This window comes from Neolamprologus multifasciatus, chromosome 3, assembly GCF_963576455.1.
Source record: "Neolamprologus multifasciatus chromosome 3, fNeoMul1.2, whole genome shotgun sequence".
Taxonomy (NCBI): Eukaryota; Metazoa; Chordata; class Actinopteri; order Cichliformes; family Cichlidae; genus Neolamprologus; species Neolamprologus multifasciatus.
The window spans coordinates 9043813-9071231 of record NC_140441.1 but is presented as its reverse complement, the minus strand read 5'-3'; the positions used below and the strand labels follow the sequence as shown (position 1 = coordinate 9071231).

General features: G+C 38.8%; 2 protein-coding genes and 1 long non-coding RNA gene across 5 annotated transcripts in view; 1 reads left to right on the top strand and 2 right to left on the bottom strand.

Annotated features, from left to right (window-relative positions):
* LOC146521460 (uncharacterized) overlaps nucleotides 1-27419 on the top strand; it is an 81809-nt gene that overhangs the window by 3168 nt on the left and 51222 nt on the right. The window contains exons 4-12 of the mRNA XM_085154926.1: nucleotides 1046-1124; nucleotides 1287-1491; nucleotides 1639-3442; nucleotides 6259-6432; nucleotides 7417-7590; nucleotides 7859-8032; nucleotides 8349-8522; nucleotides 10128-10174; nucleotides 10358-14824. Of these exons, the coding sequence (XP_085011052.1) occupies nucleotides 1046-1124; nucleotides 1287-1491; nucleotides 1639-3442; nucleotides 6259-6432; nucleotides 7417-7590; nucleotides 7859-8032; nucleotides 8349-8522; nucleotides 10128-10174; nucleotides 10358-10890 (3364 nt within the window). The 3' untranslated portion in view covers nucleotides 10891-14824. The remainder of the gene's footprint in view (nucleotides 1-1045; nucleotides 1125-1286; nucleotides 1492-1638; nucleotides 3443-6258; nucleotides 6433-7416; nucleotides 7591-7858; nucleotides 8033-8348; nucleotides 8523-10127; nucleotides 10175-10357; nucleotides 14825-27419) is intronic.
* The window catches only part of LOC146521463 (programmed cell death 1 ligand 1-like), a 283173-nt gene that overhangs the window by 220559 nt on the left and 35195 nt on the right, over nucleotides 1-27419 (bottom strand). The window contains exons 1-3 of one of the 3 annotated variants that reach the window (XM_085155111.1): nucleotides 23975-24842; nucleotides 23177-23542; nucleotides 21830-22938 (exon numbers count right to left, since the gene is read on the bottom strand). The exons of the other annotated variants lie outside the window; for them this stretch is intronic. Coding sequence (XP_085011237.1) covers nucleotides 22751-22938; nucleotides 23177-23542; nucleotides 23975-24056 — 636 coding nt within the window. The 5' untranslated portion in view covers nucleotides 24057-24842 and the 3' untranslated portion in view covers nucleotides 21830-22750. Of the gene's footprint in view, nucleotides 1-21829; nucleotides 22939-23176; nucleotides 23543-23974; nucleotides 24843-27419 lie in introns of those variants that run through there. 3 annotated transcript variants of the gene reach the window in all.
* Nucleotides 19603-21467, bottom strand: LOC146521466 (uncharacterized). The gene is made up of 2 exons (XR_014873427.1): nucleotides 21086-21467; nucleotides 19603-20310 (listed from the first exon to the last, which is right to left on the bottom strand). It is a non-coding gene; the product is annotated as an uncharacterized LOC146521466 (long non-coding RNA).

The window sequence follows — 27419 nt, the reverse complement described above, 5'->3', positions numbered from 1 at the left end:
TTTAAGGTGGGCAGGAAACCGAGAAAGCTCTAGAGTAAGATGGCCCAGCTGTCAAAGGCAGCATGTGGTAGTAATGACAACCTCTGTAAAGCTGCTTTGTGTATGTGAGCTTTAGTTAAAAGCATTTGGGGGTTTTAATGTTGTGCATTCAGATCAGAGTCATGTTCAGTTGTTGACCCTTGTAGCTCTAAATGAGGCTAGCCAGCAGCTAATGTAGCTCATGCTCAGTGTTGTTGTTTGAGTCTCTAACTGTGCAGCTCTGCTTTTGCAGTCTATGGGGTTTGTGGTACTTGAAGGGTTCAGTTTTAGTGATTGTGTTTGGGTTTTTATGCCAATTTTGATTTCTAGTTGGAGTTGTTAGCTGTAGTCATTTTGAGGCCTATTCCTGCTACAACTGCAGCTCCACATTATTCAGTGTGACACTGCTGCATCCTTTAGGCTCATATACAATCAGCTGCAAATTTATGACCAGGAGGAAATGAGGGTGTGGATAAGGCATTCACAAGCATTGGTCTGACACTGGCAATTTTTTCTAATCTTTACGAAGAAAGACTGAACTAGAGTTGGTTGAAATTCAGATGCTAGATCATGTTCAGATTTCTATCAGACTGCTATAGGTTGGTTGGGAGTTCTCCAACATGTAGGGTGATACAGCTTAAAATGTGATCACAACCAAACACAAGAATTTAAAATTCAGTGTTATTCAAAACAAACTTGAAGACATTTAAGGAATAAAGATTTTGGAGTTTTTTCAAGACTAAACAGAACATAGTGTCACTAATCATGATATGAATGGTAGGACACTTGAATCTGATTTGTATATTTGATTTTCTGTTCATCATTTTATTATCTGAAAGGAAAACTCATACAAGTACAAATGCAAATAAGGCCCATTGCAGAAATGACTATGCCCACATCTTTCACCCACAAATTCCAACAACCAACAGATGATCTAATTCATGTCAAGATGTGTGTGTGTGTTGTTTTTTTGTTTTTATGGTGAACGCTTTTTTTTGTGGATTAAATCTTCATGGCTCCTCCACAGAGTGGACCAGGAGAGCTCAGAGGTTCCCAGTGGCCAGTCTGCCCAGCAGCATCAAACAAACCTGGACTCCATATTTAAGGTCTGTAAATGTACAACAACTACTTTTACATCTATTCTGTTCACAGTCATCTCCATGCTGCTCTTTGTAGATCAGTGGGTTGTCAGTGTGTCCAACACAGATTTGATGTGTGGCTCCATGATTTCAGTCCGGTTGGGTCATTCATAAAGTATTCTGTTGCAGATGCTGGAGGACAACATCATCACTTTTGTGAGGAACGAGCTGCAGAAGATCCAGAAGGTTCTGAGTCCAGATGACCCAGAATGCTTAGAGAGTCAAAGGGAGGAAGATGAACAGAGGAGGAGCAGCAGAGAGGCATTTGTGAAGATCACAGTGGACTTCCTGAGGAGAATGGAGCAGGAGGAGCTGGCTGACCATCTGCAGAGAAGTAAAAGGATTTCTCTAAAGATTTAAGCAGCTGTCTATAACATTAACATTAACTAAAATTTCAAGAGATAAACCAACATGTATTTAAAAAGACCAAGTTCTGATATGGACTATGTAAAAGATGAACTGATATTTTTTCTTTATTCAGAAAGCCTTGCTGAAGTTTGTCATTGTAAACTCAAATCTACTCTGAAGAAGAAGTTCCAGTGTGTGTTTGAGGGGATCGCTAAAGCAGGAAACCCAACCCTTCTGAATCAGATCTACACAGAGCTCTACATCACAGAGGGAGTGACTGCAGAGGTCAATGATGAACATGAGGTCAGACAGATTGAAACAGCATCCAGGAAACCAGACAGACCAGAAACAACAATCAGACAAGAAGACATCTTTAAAGCCTCACCTGGAAGAGATAAACCAATCAGAACAGTGCTGACAAAGGGAGTGGCTGGCATTGGAAAAACAGTCTTAACACAAAAATACACCTTGGACTGGGCTGAAGACAAAGCCAACCAGGACATCCAGTTCATATTTCCATTCACTTTCAGAGAGCTGAATGTGCTGAAAGAGGTAAAGTTCAGCTTGGTGGAACTTGTTCATCACTTCTTTACTGAAACCAAAGAAGCAGGAATCTGCAGCTTGGAAGACTTCCATGTTGTTTTCATCTTTGATGGTCTGGATGAGTGTCGACTTCCTCTGGACTTCCACAAAACTACAATCCTAACTGACCCTAGGAAGTCCACCTCAGTGGATGTGCTGCTGACAAACCTTATCAGGGGGAAACTACTTCCTTCTGCTCACCTCTGGATAACCACACGACCTGCAGCAGCCAGTCAGATCCCTCCACAGTGTGTTGACATCCTGACAGAGGTCAGAGGGTTCACTGACCCACAGAAGGAGGAGTACTTCAGGAAGAGATTTAGCGATGAGGAGGAGGCCAGCAGGATCGTCTCCCACATCAAGACATCACGAAGCCTCCACATCATGTGCCACATCCCAGTCTTCTGCTGGATCACTGCTACAGTTCTGGAGGATGTGCTGAAAACCAGAGAGGAAGGACAGCTGCCCAAGACCCTGACTGAGATGTACATCCACTTCCTGGTGGTTCAGGCCAAAGTGAAGAAGGTCAAGTATGATGAAGGAGCTGAGACAGATCCACACTGGAGTCCAGAGAACAGGAAGATGATTGAGTCTCTGGGGAAACTGGCTTTTGATCAGCTGCAGAAAGGAAACCTGATCTTCTATGAATCAAACCTGACAGAGTGTGGCATCGATATCAGAGCAGCCTCAGTGTACTCAGGAGTGTTCACACAGGTCTTTAAAGAGGAGGGAGGACTGTACCAGGACAAGGTGTTCTGCTTCATCCATCTGAGTGTTCAAGAGTTTCTGGCTGCTCTTCATGTCCATCTGACCTTCATCAACTCTGGACTCAATCTGCTAGAAGAAGAACAGACAACCTCCAAGAAGTCTAATTTTTTTGGGAAAAAGAGAAATTTAAAATCTTTCTACCGGAATGCTGTGGACAAGGCCTTACAGAGCCCATATGGACACCTGGACTTGTTTCTCCGCTTCCTCCTGGGTCTTTCACTGCAGACCAATCAGACTCTCCTACGGGGCCTGCTGACACAGACAGGAAGTAACTCATGGACCAATCAGAAAACACTCCTGTACATCAAGAAGAAGCTCAGTGAGAAACTGAGTGCAGAGAAGAGCATCAATTTGTTCCACTGTCTGAATGAACTGAATGATCGTTCTCTAGTGGAGGAGATCCAACAGTCCCTGAGTTCAGGAAGTCTCTACACAGATAAACTGTCTCCTGCTCATTGCTCAGCTCTGGTCTTCATTTTACTGTCATCAGAAAAAGATCTGGATGTGTTTGACCTGAAGAAATACTCTGCTTCAGAGAAGGCTCTTTTGAGGCTGCTGCCAGTGGTGAAAGCCTCCAACAAAGCTCTGTGAGTCATGTGTTTTGTCCTCCCCCCCCCCCCCCCTTGATTCCTTAAATTCTACTTGACAAGAAAAGAAAATCATCATGTGCAACCTTAGCCTTAAAAAATGAATTGACTTATTGTCAACAGCTGCAGACAAATTTCTTTCTTTTCTGGTTTGTTCTTTTTTTGTATATTTTTCACACTTAAATGTTTTGCGTCATTAAACGAATTGTAATATTAAACAAATATAACTCAAGTAAATGCATAATGCATTTTTAAAATTATGATAGCTTTTATTTTTAATAAATTATATTGGACCTTGTTGGCCCTATATGCAAAAAGTAATCCAAGAAGCACTCTTGAAAACTGGCAATGGCGCTTTCACATTACTGTGGAGGAATTCTGGTTCCTTCTTTGAAGAGATTTTTTTAGCCATTAATTGTTTAAGGACACATCCAAAGAAAAAGTGAGGTAAGTGACAGAAGTGATGGAAAGGAAAATGCTGTAGGTGACATCAGACACATGGGAGTTAGCGGAAAACAAAACAGAATTTTTGCTCAGAATTAAACAAACATTTTTTTAAGCTTCAGTTTTACGTAAGTATACCAAAAAAATTGGCAAATAATTGACCATGTCTGCTTAATCATCTCCTACACGCTGGAGGACGGTGCGGAGAATGTGAGCACTCTCCAAGATTACATTACAGATGCTTCAAAGAGATAATTATGAAGAAGGGTCAATGATGAAGAGCTCTCTAACCGAGAATGAAGAAATGAATGGAGAAAATGAAAAAAATAAAATAAAAGAGACTGTCAGAGATATCCAGCCCATAGTATGAGAGAAAACCTTGTTTTTTCATGTATCCGCACACAATAGGACAACTGTTAAAAACTGTATAAAGACCCATCTGAAGCTTCTGAAGGACACTGTGGAGAACATCAGCTTTGTTCATCATATAGGAACCAAGAAAACTGGTGGCTGGAGACCATGTCCTATTGGAGCGAAATACTGTAATTTCAAACAGGAACAGGCTAAGAGTCACAACAGGGAGCTGAAGGAACATATTTCCATATCCAGGTGGAGGTAATCAGGCTAATGAACTTCTTTCCGCTTTTAGTGATGCTGGGAATTTGGCTGTTGAATATAGATAGTGGCTTCAGTGGAAAACGGATCAGTCATGGAAAACATCAGTGCTGAACTGGAAATATTGTGTGTTAGATATGTGTAAGTTAAATAAACTGAAACGAAAGAGTCACCTGATCCTTGTTTGGGGTCCAAATCATTAACAGACAAACAAACACAAGCCACTGTTCTAGCGACATTTAAAATGAATGTTCTTATATGTGGATATCAGGTCCTTATAGAGCAAAATCAGGTAAAAAGATAATTCTTTGTTTTTACATTCATCAGGTCCCAATCAGCCCAAATAGCAAAGAGAAATTAAAAATGCATGCCATGAAAAAGTTTGGGTCTTAGTCGGTTAACCAGCTTAAAAAACTACCACTGATGTAGATTGCCTAATACTAAGAGAAAGATCATTCCAAAGCTTTGAGGCCACAATAGAGAATGTTTGGTCTCTTCTAAGATTCAGCCACGATTTAGAAACTGAGAGCAACAGCTGCTCAGCTGACCGGAGTGAATGAGGAGGGACATAGTGCTTCAGCAGATCGCACAAATATACAGGCTCCAGACCAATTAAGGATTTAAAAACTAGTAAAATGATGTTAAAATAGATCCTAAATTAAATTGGAAGCCAGTCTAAGGAAGCCAGAACCAGAATAATATCCTCAAATTTTCTTTTACCAGTTAAAAACCATGCCGCAGCATTCTGCTCCAGTTCAGGCATGACAGAGTGCCCTGGCCAGTCCATATTAAAAGGGAGTTGCAGTGTGAGGTTATAAAAGCATGGATGAGAGTTTCCAAGTCATGCCTGGAAAGGCAGGTAAGGCTTAACCTTTGACAGATGTCTGAATCTGTCCACAGGACAACTGTTAGTCGTGTACTGTACAAATCTGGCATATATGGAAAAATGGCAAGAGGAAAGCCATTGTTCACAGAAAGACATGAAGGGTCCTGTTTGCAGTTTGCCAATATACATGTAGGGGACACAGCAAACACGTGGAAGATCTATATAAATAAAATTGAATTGAAATTGAATTGAAATGAATGTGGAAGAAGAAGGTGCTCTGGTCAGACGAGACCAAAGTTGAACTTTGGGCCTAAATGCACATCATCCCCACTGTGAAACATGGTGGTGGCAGCATGATGCTTTGGGGATGCTTTTCTTCAACAGGGACAGGAAGCTGATCAGAGGTAATAGGGAGATGGATGGAAATAAATACAAGAAAACCTGTTGGATGAAGAATATTTTAATGAAAATTAACCTCATTACGTAGTACTAAAATGAACATTTAAGTTAGACAGAAATGGTGATATGATTTATACAAATCAAATACATAAAAATCATGTGGGAATTTCTAAGCCTAGAAGTTCTGACAGTCCCTCAGACAGAGAATGATCTGGGTTCTACATGTGAGTCCAGTATATTAAATAAATGATGACTTTGAAATGTATCTGGCACAATGATCAAGATCAGATGTTAGGTTAAGGAAAGTAAACAGCAGTACATTGTGTCTGTGCGAGCAGGTACTTAACTAGCGTCACAAAATATACCAGCTACTTGCTGGTTTCCATTGAGAGCGTAAAATTGGTTTCATTTTTTCTATTTGTTTCCAACTTAGATTAACTATGAATTGTACTGCATAATAGATTTAGTTTTTTTTATTTAGATTAGACATTAGAATTGTTTGAAGTTATTTTTTTATTTGTTTGTTTTCCAGGCTCAGTGAATGTTTCCTCTCAGAGAGAAGCTGTGAACCTTTATCCTCAGTTCTCAGCTCCCAGTCGTCTAATCTGAGCATGCTGGATGCAAGCAACAACAACCTGCAGGATTCAGGGGTGAAGCTTCTGTCTGTTGGACTGCAGAGTCCACATTGTACACTGGAAACTCTGAGGTCAGATTAAAGGATAGTTGTTTTTCATCAAATTATAATAAAAGAATTGGGACTCAGCTAAAAAAGGTCAAATTAATCTATTTGGTTTTGTAATTCAATAATTTGTATTATTTCTCTTTCGAGTAAATTGCAAAATTTATAATGTGTAAAATTAGATGATCGCAATTCTAGCTGCCTCTGAAACGAAAACGAGTATGGCTAATTGTACTAATTTTTTCACTGAACTATTGGTACATTTTGCATGTAGTGTCTTTGTTTTCTTTATTTTTCAAGACTGGGTGGCTGTTTCCTCTCAGAGAGAAGCTGTGAATATCTGTCCTCAGTTCTTAGCTCTCCGTTCTCTGGGATGAGAGTGCTGGACCTGAATAACAACAACCTACAGGATTCAGGAGTGAAGCTTCTGTCAGCTGCAGCTTCTCACCCCAACCGGTTACAGCAGATTGCCGCCCCTCCCTGAGCCTGATTCTGTCGGAGGTTTCTTCCTGTTAAAAGGGAGTTTTTACTTCCCACTGTCGCCAAAGTGCTGCTCATATGGGGTCATATGATTGTTGGGTTTTTCTCGGTATCTATTATTGTACGATCTACTGTACAATATAACGCGCTTTGAGGCAACTGCTGTTGTGATTTGGCGCTATATAAATAAAATTGAATTGAATTGAATTGCATTGCCAAATCCAAGTTGTACTTGCTACATACTCTGAGGTCAGATCGAAGAATGTTTTATTTTTCATCAAATTATATAAGTTGCAGTTTTATAAAAAGCACAGCAAATAATGGTCACCATCAGCCACCCATTGGTGTAGTTTAGTATTTTTCACATGTTCTAAATTATACTAAATTAACACATTTTTGTCTTTAAAATGAAGCAGTAATAATTCAAGCCTGTCCTGAAATAATAGTAACTGTTATCAAATCTAGTAAGTCGTCATTGCACCATCAATACACTTTAATTTCAGTGTTTTTGTTTATGCATTCATTTTTCAGATTGAGTGCCTGTAACCTCTCAGAGACAAGCTGTGAAGCTCTGTCCACAGTCCTCAGCTCCCAGTCGCCTAGTTTGAGAGAGCTGGATGCAAACAACAACAACCTGCAGGATTCAGGAGTGAAGCTTCTTTCTGTTGGACTACAGAGTCCACATTGTACACTGGAAACTTTGAGGTCAAATCAAGGACTGTTTATTTTTAATTAATGAAATTATTTACAGTAAAAAAAACATCATAGCTACTAATGATCAGTTTCGTCCTTTGTATTTTAGTATTTGTCTTTATTTATTAATCACATTAAATTGCCACAGTTCTGATGTGTTTGAAATAAGGGAATAACAATCCCAGCTAGATATGAAACCTTATTATTATTATAAAATTCCCAACTCTTCAGTACTCTATCTCTTTAAACCCATTTTTGGTCTTTTGCTCTTTATTTCTAGACTGATTGGCTGTAACCTTACAAAGAAAAGCTGTGAAAGTCTGTCTTCAATTCTTAGCTCCCAGCCCTGCAGTCTAAGAGTGCTGGATCTGAGTGATAACAACCTGCATGACTCAGGAGTGGAGATTCTGTCTGCTGGTGTGAGAAGTCCATACTGTAAACTTGAAACTCTCAGGTCAGGATTAAATCGCTTCCACTCAGTATAATATAGAATGTGTATTGCATTACTGAATAAATTACTAATGCTTATAGAATTGTCAGATGTTTTCTTTTCCCTTGGTTGGATTATTAGACACTGAACTGTCTGTAAAGCTTTACCAAGCCAAACAAAAACAGCAGTGTGCTCCAGCAGATGTGACATTTTTTTGTTGCAAGCTGCCACGTGACAGGACATTGTATGAGCATTATGGTTCCTTTAGTTTTTGTCTTCATCTTTCACATCCTTCCCTCCTATGAAGTGTTCAAAGATAGATTGTTTTGTGTGTCTGAAGTCTGTCAGGTTGCCTGATCACAGAAGAAGGCTGTACTTCTCTGGCCACAGCTCTGAGCTCCAACCCCTCCTATCTGAGAGAGCTGGACCTGAGCTACAATCATCTAGGAAACTCAGGAATTAAGCTATTGTCGGCTGGACGGAAGAATCCACGCTGGAGACTGGACATTCTCAGGTATGGAGAGAATGTCTGATAGAGGCAGAAGAGCTGGAAGCATTTCCTGTGTCCTTCACTCTTTTTTGTTTTCAAATGGATGTGACATGAATAATAACACTGAAGAAATATTTTCAGGAACAGAAACACTAATCTATCTGAATGATTAAGATATTAATGTAGGGGAGTTTCCAAGGAGATGTTTTTCACCAGCAATAACTGTCTTTTGCTCTTCACATATTCACAATTTGCATAGATATCTGCATGCTTACCAGTTCAGTCATTTTTAAGAAAAATCCTCTTCTGTTCGACCTGATTCAAATTAGATTAATCTCTCTACAGAAGCATGCCTCTGACGAGGTCAGTCTAGCTTTGTAAAAAGACTGGAAGCAGGGGGAGTTGCTTACCTAGCTTGACCGAAAGTTTAAAAATTAATCATTTGTAAAATGTTAATAAATCTTACTCTAGTAGAACATAACAAGAACAGCATAACAGCATGATAAGTGTTATTGTAAATTTAATTAAGATAAAGAGTGATGGTGAAGATGGACTACATACACAGGAACCTGATTGTGAAATGCTCTGAATTAAATGCTGAGGATTTTGGTGAGTAAGTGATGTAAAGAAGCCTTGAGTGGCCAAAAGGCAAAACTCCAAAATCAGGAAACACAAAGTAGGAACAATTCAATTCAATTCAATTCAGTTTTATTTATGTAGCACCAAATCACAACAACAGTCGCCTTAAGGTGCTTTATATTGTAAGGTAGACCCTACAATAATACAAAATACAAAAACCCAACAATCATATGACCCCTATGAGCAAGCATAGTTGGGGTGAGAGAAAACAGGATAAAGACATGCTGTGGAAGAGAGACAGATATTAATAACAAGTGTCATTCAGCTAAAACAAAGGCTCTCCATCAGAACTTATTGTTTCGGAGGAAAACACGAACACAGTGTACAGTCGAGTCTTAATAGCTTACTTACAACTCAGGCACTCTTTTCGGCTGCAGTGGTTATTATTATTTTTACATGCTTCATACATGCTATGCCTGTAACACTCTGCCTATTGCCTGAATAATAATTTTGAATAATAATTTTTAAAATTATTTCTTCACATCATTATGTGGGCCACAATTAGAGGTGACATGGGCCGCGAGATTGAGACACACATTAGAGCCTCTTAATGTGTGTTTTGTTTGGGTTTCCACCAGCGTGGAATTACCAAAAATAGAGAGGGCATAGCCTAACATATGAAACAGGAAAAGACCACAATGTGATCCATTTATTTCAACAAAGTAATGAATACCAGCTTTTTAAATGGTAACTGTAACAGAATATGTTTACTCATATTTTGTATTTTAAATACGTAACGCCAGTACATGTATTGCGTTACTCCCCAACACTGTTCTTAACTAATATACATCCTACAAAATGTGACAAAATTAAGATACATTTACAGATCCAGAATCAGTCCAAATAATCATGTAAGGATTGAAGTGTGTTTGTGACAATCTTGAACTGCTCGTTCATCGGTGTCTAACAGTATGTGTATGAGAGCCGTGTAATGTCCATGTGTTCATGCTGAAAGAGACTGTGCTGGTCTGATCCCCCTCCTCCCTTCAGGGTGGAGCCTGCTGGAGTCCGATGGTTGAGACCAGGTCTGAGGAAGTGTAAGTGTGTTTTTATGTGATTCATGTGATTCATAAAAACAAAGCGGCACACATTCAGCCATCTTCAAACTGTCACATCACTCATTCACATCTCCTATGTCAGGAGTCATCATCAAAGTGTCAATCAATGAACAGATGATGGATCAATAACTGCAGCTGGATTGTGTTTGTCCTCTCCATCAGATTCCTGTCAACTCACAATCAACACAAACACAGTACACACAAACCTCAAACTGTCTGACAACAACAGGAAGGTGACACATGCTGAGGAGGTTCAATCATATCCTGATCATCCAGACAGATTTGATGTTTATGAACAGCTGCTGTGTAGAGATGGTCTGACTGGTCGCTGTTACTGGGAGGTCGAGTGGACAGGAGACGTTGAGATATCGGTGAGTTCCAGAAAAATCAGAAGGAAAGGAGACAGTACTGACTGTTTGTTTGGATGGAATGATCAGTCCTGGAGTCTCATCTGCTCTGATGATCGTCCTCGTTCTGTCAGGCAAAATAAGACAGAAAGATCCATCTCCTCCTCCTCCTACTCTGTCTCTAACAGAGTAGCGGTGTATGTGAACTGTCCTGCTGGCACTCTGTCCTTCTACAGAGTCTCCTCTGACACTCTGATCCACCTCCACACCTTCAACACCACATTCACTGAAACTCTCTATCCTGGGTTTTGGTTCAGATCTCCTGGTTCATCAGTGTGTCTGTGCTGAGTGGAGTGTAAAGAAAGCCCCCCTATTGGAGAAACACTCTGACTGTTGAGTAGAAAAGGACATTCACAGATCGGTCCCAAAACTACTCCTTTGTTGTAAGCATGATGCTGCTTCACTTTACAGATGGTATTGGCCAGGTGAGTGGTGCCTGGTTTCCACCAGATGTGACTCTTGGTATTGAGGCCAAGAGTCACAATGAGGTCATCCAATCAGTGAATGATTTTTGACATCTTTTGCAAGTCATTCAGTTCTCTTTTGACAAACTGTAGACAGGCTATCATGTGTCTTTTACTGTGGTTGGCTTCCATCTGACCACTCTACCATACAGGCCTTGTTGGTGGAGAGCTTCAGAAATAGTTGTCCTTCTGGAAATCTCTTTTCTCTCCATAGAGCAAGGCTGAAGCTCTGTCAGAGTGACCATTGGATTCTTAGTCTCCTACACTCAGCTCATCTTCTACCATTGCTCACATTGGTTTGGCAGCCAGCTCTAGGAAGAATCCTTCCAGACTTCTATTCACAGATGATGACCACCGCTGTGCTCTCTGGGTCCTTCAGGGCTGCAGAAATTTTCCTTTACTCTTCCCGAGATTTTTTCCTAGATACAGTTCTGTCTCAGTGGACTCTTATCAAGTTGGGAAAGATCTGAGAGATGATAAATAGATGCACCAAAACAGGATGCATGTGAGCTCAATTTTTAGTGCCACAGCAAAGGCTTTACAAACTCGCCTGTGAACAATTAAACGAATCCATTTTGTAATAAGGCTGTAACATGACAATATGTGGAACAAGTGAAGTGCCACTCTGTGGAATGATGATGAACTTCAGTTAAAGCTTACTTCAAATCTCAAAGGTTGATGTTGGACAGCAACAGACAATTAAATAATCAATAAAATATATTCATGTGCTTAAACTCAGACTTTTCCTATTGTCTAATCATATTTGACTCAGAGGGTTTTTTTTTTGTTTTTTTTTAACAGTCACCATCAGCTCACAGTGAAGCAGATCAAAAGTAGATACAAGCACCAACATGTTTGCTTGTCCCACAAAATAAAAAAGCAAAACACACACACAAAAATCATGCTTTATTTATATTAATTAAGTGGATCAAAACACATCAAAAACATCACTCACCACAGGCCATAGTTAACAATGACCATTTTCAAATGTCACAAAAGAACAATACAAGGCTGCCAAATCTCTCATTTGCTGTTGAACAATTCATTTCACATATCCCACATTATAATCTTATCAAAGGTGCAGTGTTCTACTAAAAGTTACAAAACAAGCTTATATAGAGATTACAAGCAATTCTAGAATCAAACTTTTTCAGAGACTCAGCCATAAGGTCATGTATACACTGTCTTACCATTAATGGTAATTCAATATGGAACTTGCAAATGAATCCAACCTTAACCACATAGAGGCAGTCCACCAAATCATCAAGCAATGTAACACTGGCAATCCATACACCTGGACAAGAAACTCTGGCTAGTTCTAAAACTGGATTGTGGCAAAGAAATGCAGAATAAATGCAGTTTATGTCCTCGTCATGTAACCCACAACCTGATCTTTATCCTCTCAAGAATATTTGAGGGTGCCTCAGAGTTTCCCCAACCAGTCTTTAAGTGTTTTATGGAACTGAAGAAAGCATTTGACCGTGTCCATCGAGGTATCCCAACTGCTGTGGGAGTATGGCGTGTCAGCGTTCTGTTCATAGTTTTTATGGAATATTTAAGTGTAGCCAGTGCTGAAGGGTCTTCATTTTGGTGCCCTGAAGATATCAGTATATCTTTTGCTCATTATCTCTTTGTCTTGTGTGTTTTTGTGGCAGCTTTAAGTCACAGTGCTTTACTTTGACAAAAAATTCAAAATGAAATAAAATTCAAAGATTTGTAAATTATATCTAGCAGTACACGTGACACTGAGGTTTCCTCCCACAAAGACATGTCAATGGAAAATGGAACCATGGTTCTGAGGTCTTGCTCTATTTTGAGTTTTAGAGGCTTTTTTAATACAAACTTGATTGAAACGTGTGTCTTGTATAAAAATTGAAGATGAGCAGATGTGTAAGAGAGAGATAGGTTCATGGGTTTGTCGGCTGTTTGTGTGGAGTTGTTCTTTATGTTCACCTCAAATCAACCTGAGTGTCATTTCTCTTTAGTTCTGATCTCACTGCTGACGTCACTCTGCTCTGTAAAACAAAGACCACTCCCTTGACTCTGATCTCTCAGGTTGGACCTTCGATTAGGATAATACATTCTACAATCTTAATAAAAATGTATATATATTTTATTAATATCCATCCATCCACTTGCTTCCGCTTATCCTTTTCAGGGTTTCCCCGTGACCTTTTTAATGTTTTTTGTATAATTATGTGTGTGCAATTTCTTTAGCGCAGCATACTGATCCCATGGATGATTAATATATCTTTTCTTGCCATGAGCTGAAACCACTGCAGTAACAGGTTGAGGAATCAGCCAGTCGATGTCAAAGCAGCAGGAAAAGAGCCGTGCTCACGTCTCACACACAGCTCACATGTGCAGCAATTACCAGGCTTTTAGGCAGGCTTATTAATATTTTTTGTTAATTTTGGATTATTTTAGAAATTAAAGTAAAATCTGGAGAAGATGACATCACGCAGAGTGCCATCAAAATATCAAGTCATCAAAAACAATCAAAAAAAGAAACGGTAGTACAGTCTTTCATTTATGAGGTCAAAGATCTTTCATTAACAATGTTCGTAAATATGTTTTTATTGTGAGGACATGCGCTAATATACAAAGCCAACAGTTTAGCCCCCCTGTTATTGCAGCAAAGATGTAGATCCGTGTTTTTATTGTTTTTCTTGGATTATTGTGTTTAGAACATAAACTAATGTTGTACAGTTTAAAAGTCTGTTACTAATTTAACCCTTTAAAACCAGTTGGAGCAGGCACGCTCTGTTTTGCGTAACTATTTTTAAATCCCGGTAGCTCTGCAACGTTTTCTTTTTGTTTTGCTTTGTTTATTTGTCTCTTTTAATTCTATGTTGTTGTACTTTTTTAACATGTTCAAAATAAAGATTCAATCAATCAATCAATCAATCAAACCACGTGAGCTAGCGCAATAATTTTTTTTGCATATGAAACCTGAGGAGTTGTACTTACATCTTATGCCATCAGCTTGTCCTAGGTCACAGTTTCCTCCCACATATAGCTTTGCAAAAACTGCATAAAAAGCACTTGCAGCAACAAAAACATAATATTCCAGAAACACGCTTTGCCAATCCGATCAGCTGTTCAGAACACTTCCTACATTGGATAAGATGTCAGCGCGAACTATCGCATGTCCGCCATGACCTGCCCGAAACCGGAAGTGACGTCATTTTCGCGGAAATGTAGTTTTTTACCACCCAGGCCTCAATGAGCCTATACTGGTGTTTTTAAAAGTTATGTTTGACTTTATGACTTTGTGTGTCGTTTCTAGGACTCATATTGCACAGCTGGAAATAGTTTATTTTGATGCATATGCTGCTTTTTTGCAAATTTGCACTATAATATTTATTTTCGTTTTTCCTGCAGTATATAAAAATTGGTGTATTTCAAAAATAAAACTATGAAGGTACTTAAAATAAATTTCCAGTGGTGGGAAACTATTTTGTGCAACTTTTTTGTATTTACAGTTTTGAGGGATAAGCCTCTTAAATTTCTCTAACTAGAAATATATGTTTAAAAAAAAACAAAACGATTTTCAATTTTTTTGTAGTTTATTGCACTTTTTTGCAACTTATGTAATTACTATGCACTTAATGCATACATATTATTAAAATCAAGGCTGTAATGGTTGTATTGATGTATAGCAACTTGAAATGCTCCCAAAAATGGCACTACAGCATGTAAAAATATAATATAAGCTCTGGCGGACTTGGTTCTATGGTAGGTCTTAAAGGGTTAATGTTCTGTTGTAGATGTGCAATACATAACTTCACAGTTCATACATAGTAGAAGCATAAAGTATTATATATGCAACATATATATTTCATTCAAATCAGGCACACCTGCATTTTTTGGTACCTATTTCTCTTTAACAAACAAAAGCTCAGCCTCAGGTCCAGATGTATGGTGTGTTGAGAACATTAGAAGTGTCATAACAGAGCAATAGCAGCCCTGATTAGGCCAGCACATGTCTAACGTCTTTTTTTCTTGGTACACATTATTTTATTCTCTCTATGAACCATTTAAAGAAACAGACTGAACATTGTTTTTTAATATAATTAATAATCTTGAGTTGTTTTATTTAAGTTCTGCATGTAAAGCCACAGCATCAACTTCAGTTGGTTTGGCTAATAACAGTGTTCATGTTGTGAGAACCTTTTTTTTACTTATGTTTTCTTGTTTTCTGCAGGATCTCCCTTGCTTTTCTCACATGGTTCTGTGGGTTTCAAAAAGCTCTCAAATGAAAAACTTGATATGTTACAGTTTGGGTGTGGCTAACCAACACATGACACTCTTCAGTGCAGAAAACAATGAACATTGAACCACAGGTGCAGACTAAAAACAGCAGGGGCATCATTCAGTGGCTGTATGATGCACAGGAAAGCTTCAGTACAGGATATGTGTGTGTTTGAAACTGAAGAGTTTGATCTCTTTATTTCTGCACTCACTTAGAAACCAGTGAGCAGCAACTGACATAGTAAATAAATGAATTTTTTATTGATAATCTTTTTGAAATTATCAAAGTAAAAATAAAATAAAAAAACATCCCAAGTAGCTAGTATTGCTTTTCCTGCATATTAAATATCCGAGTGAAGCTTTAAATTGTCTTGAATGAACCAGTGTCTGTTTCAATCTTCTAATAATCCTGGGTGTTACATCAGAGAACCTGCATTATAAATGTAAATATAAACACTTTTACTAGTTTGTCATTGAATTTATTTGTGTTAAAGTTAGGTTTCATGTAACTCATAAGAGAAAGAAGGATTTTCAGAAGTTGAAGATGTTGTGTTACAAATCAGTTCTGTTATAGGATGGCAGTCCTAACAAACTCCAAGGTGATGTAGGACAGTGGGCTGGGTGCATAGTTAAAGGTCTTAGGAGTCCAGCACATGGAGAGGTGGAGGTTTTGTTTCAGGCACCAACTGAATGAGCAGACACTTCCCTTACTTGTGTAGGCCACCAAAACACTCCCTGTAGAGATTACATGACTGAAACTTGGTGAAATATAATCCTGGCATTTCGTTTAACGATTCGATTCTTTATCGATTCTCTTATCGATTCTTTTTAAAAAAGGTCGATTAGCTTAGAACTTTGTTTTATATCTTCTCTTTGAACAAGATAGAAATTTAGGAGTAACATGGCCTTACAAACCCAGCAGTGAGATCTTAAGAGATCCACAGCCTACGGCTCTTCAATGGGGTGTCACAGGGTCCCCAGGAAAAAAAAATTGTAAATGTAAAATAATAAAATAAATATTCTTCTGTAGCAATAACAAAGTATAACATCAATTATTCTGTAGCAATTACACAAGAATATCCAGTAATGTCCCTGCCTACAATTAAACACATTCACTTACCAAAAATCGGAGGCATCTACTGTGGTAAATGGGCCACATTTAAAAAAGCCTTTGACCACAAACTTAGTCACTGCTCGGTGACATTCGTCTATCCTGGCCTGAAAGGAGACGCTACCGGTAGACTGCAGCGACAACTGCCAGCATCTGAGCCAGACTCTGTCTGTCTGTCTCATCATGGTCACTTAAATGCACAGTAATGGCAGGTTTTGTAATAAGGCAGATCGCACTAACATAATATGCACTGTTAGTTGATTATTTACCTGCCGCATTAACGGGAGAGGACGTGCAAACATTACCACTGCTGCTGGGTTGAGATTCACGAGTCCGGAGCGGAATTTAAAACACGACATTCATTTAAGGTTATCGCGTGTTTTGTGAGCAAATGCTTTTGCATATTCGTAGTGTTTCCTCCCTTAAATGAAATATCTACTTTGCAAGTATTGCAAGTTGCCCTGTTGTCATCTGTTCTCGTAAAGTATAACCAAACTTTTGAGCCTTTGAGCCGCTTAGGCGACATGTTTCCTGCCAGGTAAATGACGCTCCACAACGTGGCGACGTCATTCGGGGCGACTGGAATCGATAAGGGAATCGTTTGCAAAAATGGAAAACAATTCCAAGGAATTGAAACAGTGGGAACGGGTTCTCAACAAGAACTGGTTTTCGATACCCATCCCTATTCACAGACCATTAAATTGGTCTTCCTGTTTACACAGACAGGAGGTTGGTAGGATAACCTACTGGAGGCACCTATAAGGTGAAAAATGTTAGTAATAGACTTGAGCATTTAGAGGTGCCGGGCTCTTTATTATAAATGAAAATGCATAAATACATATTAGTACATAGATGTGTCTCATACTGTTGTATGCACGTCTAACATCTCATTTTAAACTAGAAGAACTGCTGCTGCTCCCATCCTCAGGCAGTTCTCCCCTCATCAGCCTCCACCTTTGCTGCTGTATTTTGCTGTAATGCTCACATTTAGAGGCGATCAAGTCAGACAAAGCAGAGTGCTGAATTGCCCAATAAGGAGATGCATCACAGCTACTAATTTAAACAGGGTGTTTCACATTGTATTATATTTATTTCAGTATACTAGCAAAATAGTTTTGGGATAGTCCACATACCATGAAGAGGCCAACTTTGAGTGGGTTTAGAGACTGATGAACTTCTTACAAAGTTCACCAAACAGTGAAAAGTGTATAAGGTTGTTTAGACAAGAAGGATGTCAGTGTCTAACATGTCTTAATAACACCTTTTTCTGAACTCTTTTTTGTTTAAAATGTGTTTTAAAAAAACAAAACCATTTGATCTGTAGTTATGAAAATGTATGTTATTCAAAAACATACACTGCATTATGTTCAAATACTAGCTTGCTAGCCGGTTCTCTTCAGTAGTAAAGTCTAAAGTCTCTAAAGTCTCAAGTAAGATTTTTATTTTTATTTTATGTTATTTTATTTTTAATACAGTTATGTAATGTTCAATTATGCCCAGAATGGCATCTCTTCGTAGTCATCCACACCAATATGCACATTAAAATTCTTTGTGTCAGTGACCTGGAGTAACCCTCTTTTGAGCTGAGGCCATATCTCTGGGCCAATCACAGTTGTTCTAGAATCAGGCTCTCTGCCCTCGGCCAATCAGCACTTCTGTATTTTTTTCTCTGTTTTTTTTTTTTCAGTCTTCTTGATCAGTGTTTTTATCACTGGCAGCACTAGTTGCCATGTTTTGGGTTTTGCCATTCATGAAATTCTTTTTTCTCCTAAAGCTGTCCTGAGGAGTTTCCATGTTTTTTAGATTACCATGACTTGGATGACTGACAACCTACACGGACATATTTCTCCTAAAGCTTTTGTCTTTGTGTCTTTTGAGTGTTTTTTTTTTTTTTTTAATTATTGTATGGTGTAAGCTAGTCGTTCATTCACAAAGTAAACATTACAAGGAGAACTCCCTCATCCCCAAGTCGATTGCTGATAATATTGTGATCAGTCTACAGAAACATATATATATATATATATATATATATATATATATATATTATAAATCATATACTTGCTGGTCCTCTGAGCAACACGAATCTTTGAAAAATATATATTATGAGCTCAGACAGGCCTAAATCTTGATTTTTAAGAAGTGAAAAACAAATAAAACTATAAGATATCCATTGTCAAACAAACAATTTACTCTAGAGCAGTCCTGAAAGTCCTGGATGAAGAAGTAGCATCAGTGAGTGGTTCAAAAGCAGCTGAGTGTTTTTATTTTTTTAAAACCAACTGTTATTTTATACTCTGTGCACAATGACAGCTAAAAAACCCGTAATGATCAGAGAGGACAACAGATTTACTCTGAAGCTCAGCCATCAGTGAGTCATTGTTGAACTTCTTTCTCAAACACTAAAGTCAGGCTCCATTTCTTTCTGTATATTTGAGATTAAAAATAATTTTGATGGTGAAATGACTCATCACAGTCACATTCTCACCACAAACCCAAGTTTGATTTAACAGTGGGGCCCTTTGTTTTTATCACGCGTTCATTCAAAGAGAGCACAGTGTCAGAGGTCAGGGATTAAAGGTTTGGAGGAGGAGAGTGAGGAAAGGGTCAAGGTTAAGCTTAAAAGTGCCATTGAGACTACTTCAGCTAGACAGAGAAGGGACATGTATAAACCTGCAAATGAATTCAGCTTAAATGCTGATGTTAATGTCCCTCAGTGAGGTTTACCAAGTGATTACTTTCCTTTAGTGATGTGTAGATGAGGCCTCGTGAAGCATTTCAGCACATTCCCCAAACTGTATCGACACTGTGTCGACACAGTTTTGCTGTTTTGCTCCATACTGACACCTGCTGGACCTTAAATATCATTACAGGCAACTTACTTGAGACTCACAACAGACACTGATTCAATGACCTAGTCATACTTGTACACTGTAAGGTATTGTACTGTCCATGGAATCATTTTATATCTTCTATATTACACATATTGTAGACATCTTTAAAATATATTATGAATGACATTAAGTGAAAATTAAATAAAAGTATTGTGAATGTAATATTACCCATTTAAATGTAATTGACTCAGAGTTTATTATAAATTTCTATTCAGAAAAACAGGTTTATCCAATGTTTTTGCATTCAGTCTATTGCGTTTTTTTTTTTTTCTTTACACCATTTCCCCAGCTTTGGAAAACTCACAGGAACAGATGAAGCTGGGGAACACAAAAACTGTAAATCCAGGTGGAAAAGGTTCAGATAAGATGTCTTCCTATTCCCTCAGTACGTTACACTCTCTCTCCACAATACTAAGGGGTTGGCAGTCCTTTATAATAATATTCAGGACTGCCTGGTCCAGAGCAGTCTTCCTAGATGCTTGATTTGAAAATAATAAAACACATATTAATTAAAAGAAATGATGATAAAGCTGTTCAGTGTCTATATAGGCCGACCTGTGTTCATTCTCGGTGTGTTTGTCTCCTCATTTTCATGTTTGGCTCTGTAATGCCTAAACACTGAGGAGGTGCTTTTGTTTGTGTAAGAAAGCTCCGCAGAACAGATGCAACATTTAACCTGCATAAAATGAAATAAATCATTTACACTGCAGGTCACATTGCTGTTTTTCCTGTTCTGATAGATTACACTGAAACAAAGACAGACAAACTATTACCTTATTTGCAGTTAAAAGATCAAAATGATCCCACACAGCAGAAACATTTATTTTTCTTTCGGGCTCCATTTTGATATGGAGAGATGTTTATTTTTATTTTAACTTTGGGAGAGTAATTTCGTGTTTTTTTGGTGGCGACTCATTCCGTTGGCAGATACGGATGCGGTACCTTTTAAACACAGTTTGGCGCGTTGGCAATGAGCGATAGTGATGTGCTCATCGATCCTGAAATATCGATTCCTCCGATACCAATCATTTATGTTCTAGAATCGATTCTCACATTAAAAATATCGATATTTTAGTAATTTAGGGTACATTTGTAGTTTATCATTAACAGGAACACAGTGGAAAGAAACTATAACATTCGGATTGTCTACATTCGAAGGAACTACTTCCTCTTCCGCCTTTCATAGTCATGTGTGAAATAAGGCTGTATAAATGTGTCGCAGCCCCTTGGCGCACGCACTCACAAGAATGGCTGAGCGTAATTGGAGTCATGTGCGGACGTAGTTTACCTCCACAAACAGCTGAGACATGGTTTGCGATACATGTGGCAAAAAAGTGAGGTGTTGTGGCAACACCACTGACCTTGTCAAACACCTCAGAGTAAATCATATCACAGAATATGACGTGCCTATGTTGAGGCGAACTGAAGAGGAGTGGACAGGTTCTGCTAGGGACAGACGTCTCTCACGGAGTCCTTTAGTGCAGCAGGCAGGCAAGGTGTTCAAATAGTGCAAAACTTCAGTTTTTTTATTTCTATATGATGAACTCTGTATTATTAAGTGATAAGAATAAGTAATCTGATGTCCTGTAATCATTATGATGCTATAATTTGAGATACAATAAATTAAATGCGTTTTTGTACAAAGTATCAGTATCGGATCAGTATCGTCGATACCACCCTGAATTTTACTTGGTATCGGATCGGAAAGGAAATCAGTGGTATCGCACATCACTAATGAGCGATACAGCAGCTGTATCGATCACGTGACTTTTTCTTAAAGCGACGCACGCACCGATACAGGCATCGCTAGGTGAGCTTGATACAAGCGTTGGTGCGTCATTGTTGCAGGACCCATCACTACTTTCCTTTGAGCGCCTGAATAGGAACTGAGAGGGAAGTTATCTGTAAAACATAAGAGCATGGTACATCACACTTTCTTTAATCATTCTTTTGAAATATATAAAAATGTTACAGTATCTCTTTTTAACTTTTTAATCCTTAATGTGTTTTGATGGAAATAAGTCACCGTTTCCACTTCATGATCCACTTCTTGATGATTCATGATGAAAAGGCAAGACAGTTATACTGAGTAAACATTTGCACAGAAGGACTGTTGCTTATGAGAATGGCATGTCTTTGTAGTGTTTGTAGGTTCTCATTGATGCCGTCATTCAAAACTCAGTGTCAATGACCTGGAGTATAGCCTCACCTCTTTTGAGGTGAGGCTATACCTCTCAGCCAATCAGAGTGTGAATCGGAAACCCAGCCTCCACTTCCTCAGTCAGGTTCTCTGGCTCGTTTTTCATTCAGTGTTTTATGCCTTGGCTTTCTTTATTCTGGTGCACTAACTAAAACGACCCTTGTTCTGATATAAAAGTATCAATATATATATTTACACTAATATAATAATAATAAAAATATTTAACTTGCAACGACACAGATATTAAATCAAATTAAATGTGGACACTTTATGAGCACAAAAACAGAAAAGAAAGGTTGGAGATTGATTTTCTTTAATTTATAGGTTTTATTATATAGGATTTATAAAACAACAATAACAGTCATATCAAGGCATGTGATTTTTGTGGTATAAAAACACTTGTGGAGTAAAAACAGGGATGTGAAGGGGGAGAGCTCTGGTAGAAATAGCATCAACAGATCAGAAAGCTTCTGATAAAAGAAGGTTCATGAGTACAGAAAAAGTTCTGAGTCATCTTCATCATTGCTAACATTACATTCAAAGTGGACATGTGCAGAGGAGGGAATGGGAATATACTGGCGCCAAAGATGTTGAATATGGAGCTGTCAGAGAGGAGGAAAAGACCTCAGAGAAGATTCATGGATGTAGTTTAGGGGGGCATGCAGCAGGAGATGGAGGTAGATGATCCGCTGTGGTGAACAGGAGCAGCTTAAAGAAGGAGATGCTGATGTGCTCTTTAACAGTACAAGTAGTGCTTAGAAAACATCTATAAATAATAGCTACATACAATAAACTTTCAATACTCTGAATTTAAACTATTTAAACTGTAAGTACAGCTCCACCTCACAGCATTCTTTTTCAAATATGAGGATTTCCAGCTGGTGTTCATGAAGCTCATCGAGCAGACAGTTTTTTTTTTGACTGTTTTTCAGCTATTTTACAAATAATGCTGGTATTGAATGTTCAAATTTTAAATCTGAAAATGTTTGCTGGACAGATCGTTGATGTTTTGCACCAAAGAGAAAAGAAAAGTTAAGCAGTTATTTAAATTTTCTTTTCGGATCAATAAATCCTCAGTTTAAGGTCTTTAGCGTGCCTTAAAGAACAGGTTGAAGTCTTTCACAAAGCTGCTGAACACCAAATACACAATGTGATGGATAATTCCAGTCAACACTGAGAGGTTGAAACGCCATTAAGGTGTAAAAACCTCTGAGGCATTTCAAACATGCTACAATGTATTAGGATAATTTCTCTGTTGTCGTTTTCTGTACATCAAAAAACCAACAAGAGCAGTAACAAGAAGCAAAGCAGAAACTAACAGACCAACTTTCAGTATAAAAGATCCATCCTCCTTCCCTCCATCCTTCTTCCCTCCATCCTCCTTCCCTCCATCCTCTGTGTCTCCTCCTGGCTGTCCTGCAGGTGAGAAACAGGTGTGAGGTGTCAGCTGTCAGGTAGGTGATGAGTGAAGAACAGAACAGAATCCATTTCCTCTTCAAACTGCTGTCAGACATTATCTACTGCACTCTGATCACATCACTCAGACCAGCTGCTTTCTACAAAGTCTCATCAACAACATCTTTAGAAACAAACATCAACAACCAGGAAGCAGCTTCACCTCTGATCACACACACACTCAACTCTGCTCACTCACCTGGAGGATCAACAGCTCTCAGGTAGATGATGCTGATGGGGTCAGTCTTCAGATGAGCTCTCTTCCTGCGGCTTGTTCTTCTCTGGACAACACGACACTCGTATGTTCCAGTGTCATTTATCGTCACGCTCGTCAGAATCAAAGACACGTCTCCATCCTTCATCTGTCTGTCCTGCAGATCCACCCGGTTCTTAAAAGATGGATGCTGGTCCTCAGGATCAAACTGCCCATCCCGGTAGGAAAGGACATATTCATCTTCTATATCAGCTCTGCTCCACTCTACAACTATAACGGAGATGCCCTTGTCTGGAGCTTGACATGGCAGAGTGACATTCCCTCCAGACTCAGCTGGGATGACTTTCTGGTCTGAAAGCGGGAACACCATACAAGCAGAGAGGTTAAAGGGATCAAGTGTTCACTTCTACAGCAGAAAATCACAGTGAGGATCAGAGAGAGAGAGAGCACTAGTCTCTGGTTTATAGTGGTTGAATCCTTTAAACCTGACCATCAGACCTAATGCTGACCAAAATCTCCTATACTAAGTACAGAACACAGATGAATGACACTGAGCTCCAAAATAGCTCCTGAAATCTGCAGTAAAACTAATGTAAAAAATACATATTTCAGGCCAAACGAAGTAGTTTCATGAACCTTAATGAAGACTTTTTTTTAGTATGCACTCTAGATATAAGAATGTGTAAAAACAATACAGACAGGAAAGTGTTACGAAGTTTCCTGTCTTTAAACGCCTTTGTGACAGTGTCTTAGAAATATATATATATTTTAAAAAGATATTACCTTTGTTTTCAGCTGTTGCGTGTGAAAAGAGTTGATAAGCACACAGCAGGAAAATCCACACTTGAAATGATCTTCGAGTCATTGTGTGAATGGATTAAAAGCCTCTTGAGGAGTCTTTGTAATGCTGATGCAAAGATGTAGAAGTCAGAGTGTGACTCTATGTTTTGGTATTGTAGTGTTATTAAAGTTCACACACGCTGATCATCAGATGATGTGCTGATTGGTCAAACCCCGTTTGCCTGAAGCTGCTGATGTTAGTGGGCGTGGCTTCCATTTTTTGTACGTGTGGTGTGTTTCTGTGTGATGCCCTCTGGGTCCTGGATTACATCACACACAGTTCACGTTTTATCGCTTGTCTGGACGTCGAGTAAACACCGGCGGTGCACGCGCGGAAATAGCGGAAGTGGGAAACTGATGAAGAGTGAGGCTAGGCTAAAGAATACAACCACTCCACACCAATGACTGTAGAAAACACACGCACACAAAACGTAAACTCGAAGGACTGGAGCTGCTGATCGCTGATCGAACAACTTTAATCTCAGCTGCAGTGGTTTAGTAGAAACCTGCTAATCCCAGACACCACCGTAGAGCTAACGGACAGAGCTAGCTACCGACAGGACAGTAGTTTAGAGGAGTTGGTTATGCTACTGTCTACCGTCGACACAGCGAAGAGTGTACCAGCCGCGGGATCGTAGCCAAACATGGATCCCAAGGCTCTGGTAGTAGTATGGTCAATACCACCCGTTGCTAATGCTATCTCCGAGTCGTTGTATCAGCACGCAGCCGTCATAAACAATCTTCTAAGCATGACTTAGACCAGGTGTCATCAGTGACAGTGAAGGGCCTGCACTGGACCAGACACAGTTTGATAAGTAGATTTGACAACTTTTTAAAATACGTGACACTCTGGCGTGCCAGGAGAACAATGCACAGTACAAATATGCACTGAATGTTCATATTCTTATTACCAAAATGTTGGTATTAATTAAAATCAATACCTCATCTAAAACCAGGGGCGATTTTAGTCAGCAGAAAAGTCAGTTACTTCATTCAAACGCTGAAAATCTTTCAAAATCAATAATTAAATGATGGAGCTGACCTGTTAAATGAATATGATGTAAATAAATAAGTTTTACTCCATCAGTACAACATTCATGCAGACTGTGTGAACATATGTATCTTCAACACGTTCTCACTCCCAAAGTGTAACATTTTACGCTAGGTGACAAATCATCAACATATTACGTTTTCGGCTACCCACCACGTTCCTAAATGAGGACCTCGGAAAAATGAGGAAATGTGAGAACCGTCTGGACTCAATCTACACATGTTTGCTCTTTTTCTTCAAATCGCTTAGAAACACGCTATTTAACGTCATTAAAGTCTTGGTTAAGGTCAGGAATAAGGTTATGGTTAGGGATAAGGTTAGGTTTAGGGCTAGAATACAGGGCTGGAACGTTTATTACCGCGGTAGCGTCATTGCACTGCATTTCAGCCGTAACCCGCCACGTACCATAAAAACGCTGAAGGTCTCCTTTCGCGTTCCTCAGGAACGCCGCGGGACGTGACAAAACTATGGCAACGCCGGTGTTGTGCCAAAGTAGGTATCCCCGACAGAATTTGTTTCCCCTGTGCTGGGAGCACGCAGGAAGTACTGATGTTTTCATTTTGTGAAAAAGTGAAAAATTAGTATCGTTACATTACCATTCAGTTTGAGGGTCACAACAGAAAATTATATATTTATTGCTCACGGGGTATCAGATGAGATTATTTTAATAAACCATTAACGTTTTGGCTGATAACTATTTTTATTCTCCTGTAACTTTACTATATAAAGAGCTAAATCCTCCAAAGTTTCAGGAGTAATGCGTCATAATAAGAAGTGTTTGTGAACAAAAAATCAGCAATGTGGGATACTGTTTGTCTGTGATTTACACAGGGGGAACAAATTGTGACAGGATCAGCCTGATATTATTTGTATCCCACTATAACTTCATTGTATAATGAGCTAACATCTCAAAAATGTCAGGAGTAGTTAGTCATAATAAAAAGTGTTTGTAAACTAAAAATCAACAATGTGGGATACTATTTGTCCGTGATTTGGACAGTCCAGTGTGTGCTCCCGACGCAGGGGAAACAAATTCTGTCAGGGATACCTAGTTTGGCACGACACCGGCATGTTACGTCTCGGGAGTGAGAATGGGCGTTGAATTAGCAACAGCAAAACATGGAAGAGCTGAGTTTGTGTCTCACAAACAGATTTTAGAGATTTTTACTTTGTTATAAGACTGGTGTAAAAAACCACTGTGACGCGTTCACTGACATGTTCTCCTTCTTTCACTTTGCTGTATATAAAGAGAACAGAGAGGCTCTGCTTTGTGCTTCTATTCTCCTCCTGTGTGTTTGTGTGTGCAGAGTTTCTACCAGAGCCAAATGTCATCGACTCCTCACTGAAGTCGTCCACCAGTCCAACCACTGGAATCCAGCTGCTGCTCTCTAACTGGTCCACACAGCAGCTCAGACCTGACACATTCACTGTAAACACACTGGTTTATATTCTGTTTGTTCTCCTCATGAAGTTAAGTACAAGCAGAGCTGAGAGTCGTCTGCTTATCAAACAGCTACACATTTTATAGGAACAGGTTATATGGACAGAAATCTAAAACCTGTGAATCTGAAGTTCAGGAACAGATTTTCCTGCATCTACAGGATGGATCACAAATTACAGTAAAATATTATTTAAAACATCTGCTTCATGACTAAAGTGTTCAGCAGCAAGTTTCCATAAAGAGTAAAGTAAAAAGTGACTCAAATTTCTAAAGCGAGTCAGAACAGACACCATGTTTAAGAAAATCTTTAATGTGCTCATTTAAAGTTTAGAAAAGAATTTCGTACTTTTAATGAATGTGATGTTTGCCTGTAAGCTCTTAAAACTGTCTGTTTCACTGTGCAATGTAATAAACGAAATTAACATGATTTAATTTTTTACATGTGAAGCAGCAGTACAGGTCATTTGTAATCATGTGGTCATGTGGATTTGTTACACACCTTAGTATCATACAAATTCACATTTCAACGTCAAACTGTTATTTTAATAAATGCAAATCATGTTTTTATGTAAACAAAATTCTTTGCAGCACTAATAAACTTCCTTTATGTACAATGTGTTTTCTCACATGAACTCCTGTGATGCATTTTCCTGACATTAAGCTGACATTAAACACCTCAAAAACACTTCTGTTTTAACATTCATTATTTTTTTAATAATTACTATGACACTGGCCTTGAACTATAATGCTGTATTGTGACACATGAACAATAGACTAAACCAGAACTGTTTCTGCAGTATGTAGCCCACTGCACATGCTCATTAGTGTTTGTCTTCACTGAACTTTAAATCACGATGTCACATAAAAACACATCACACTTTCACAAACCTCCATGG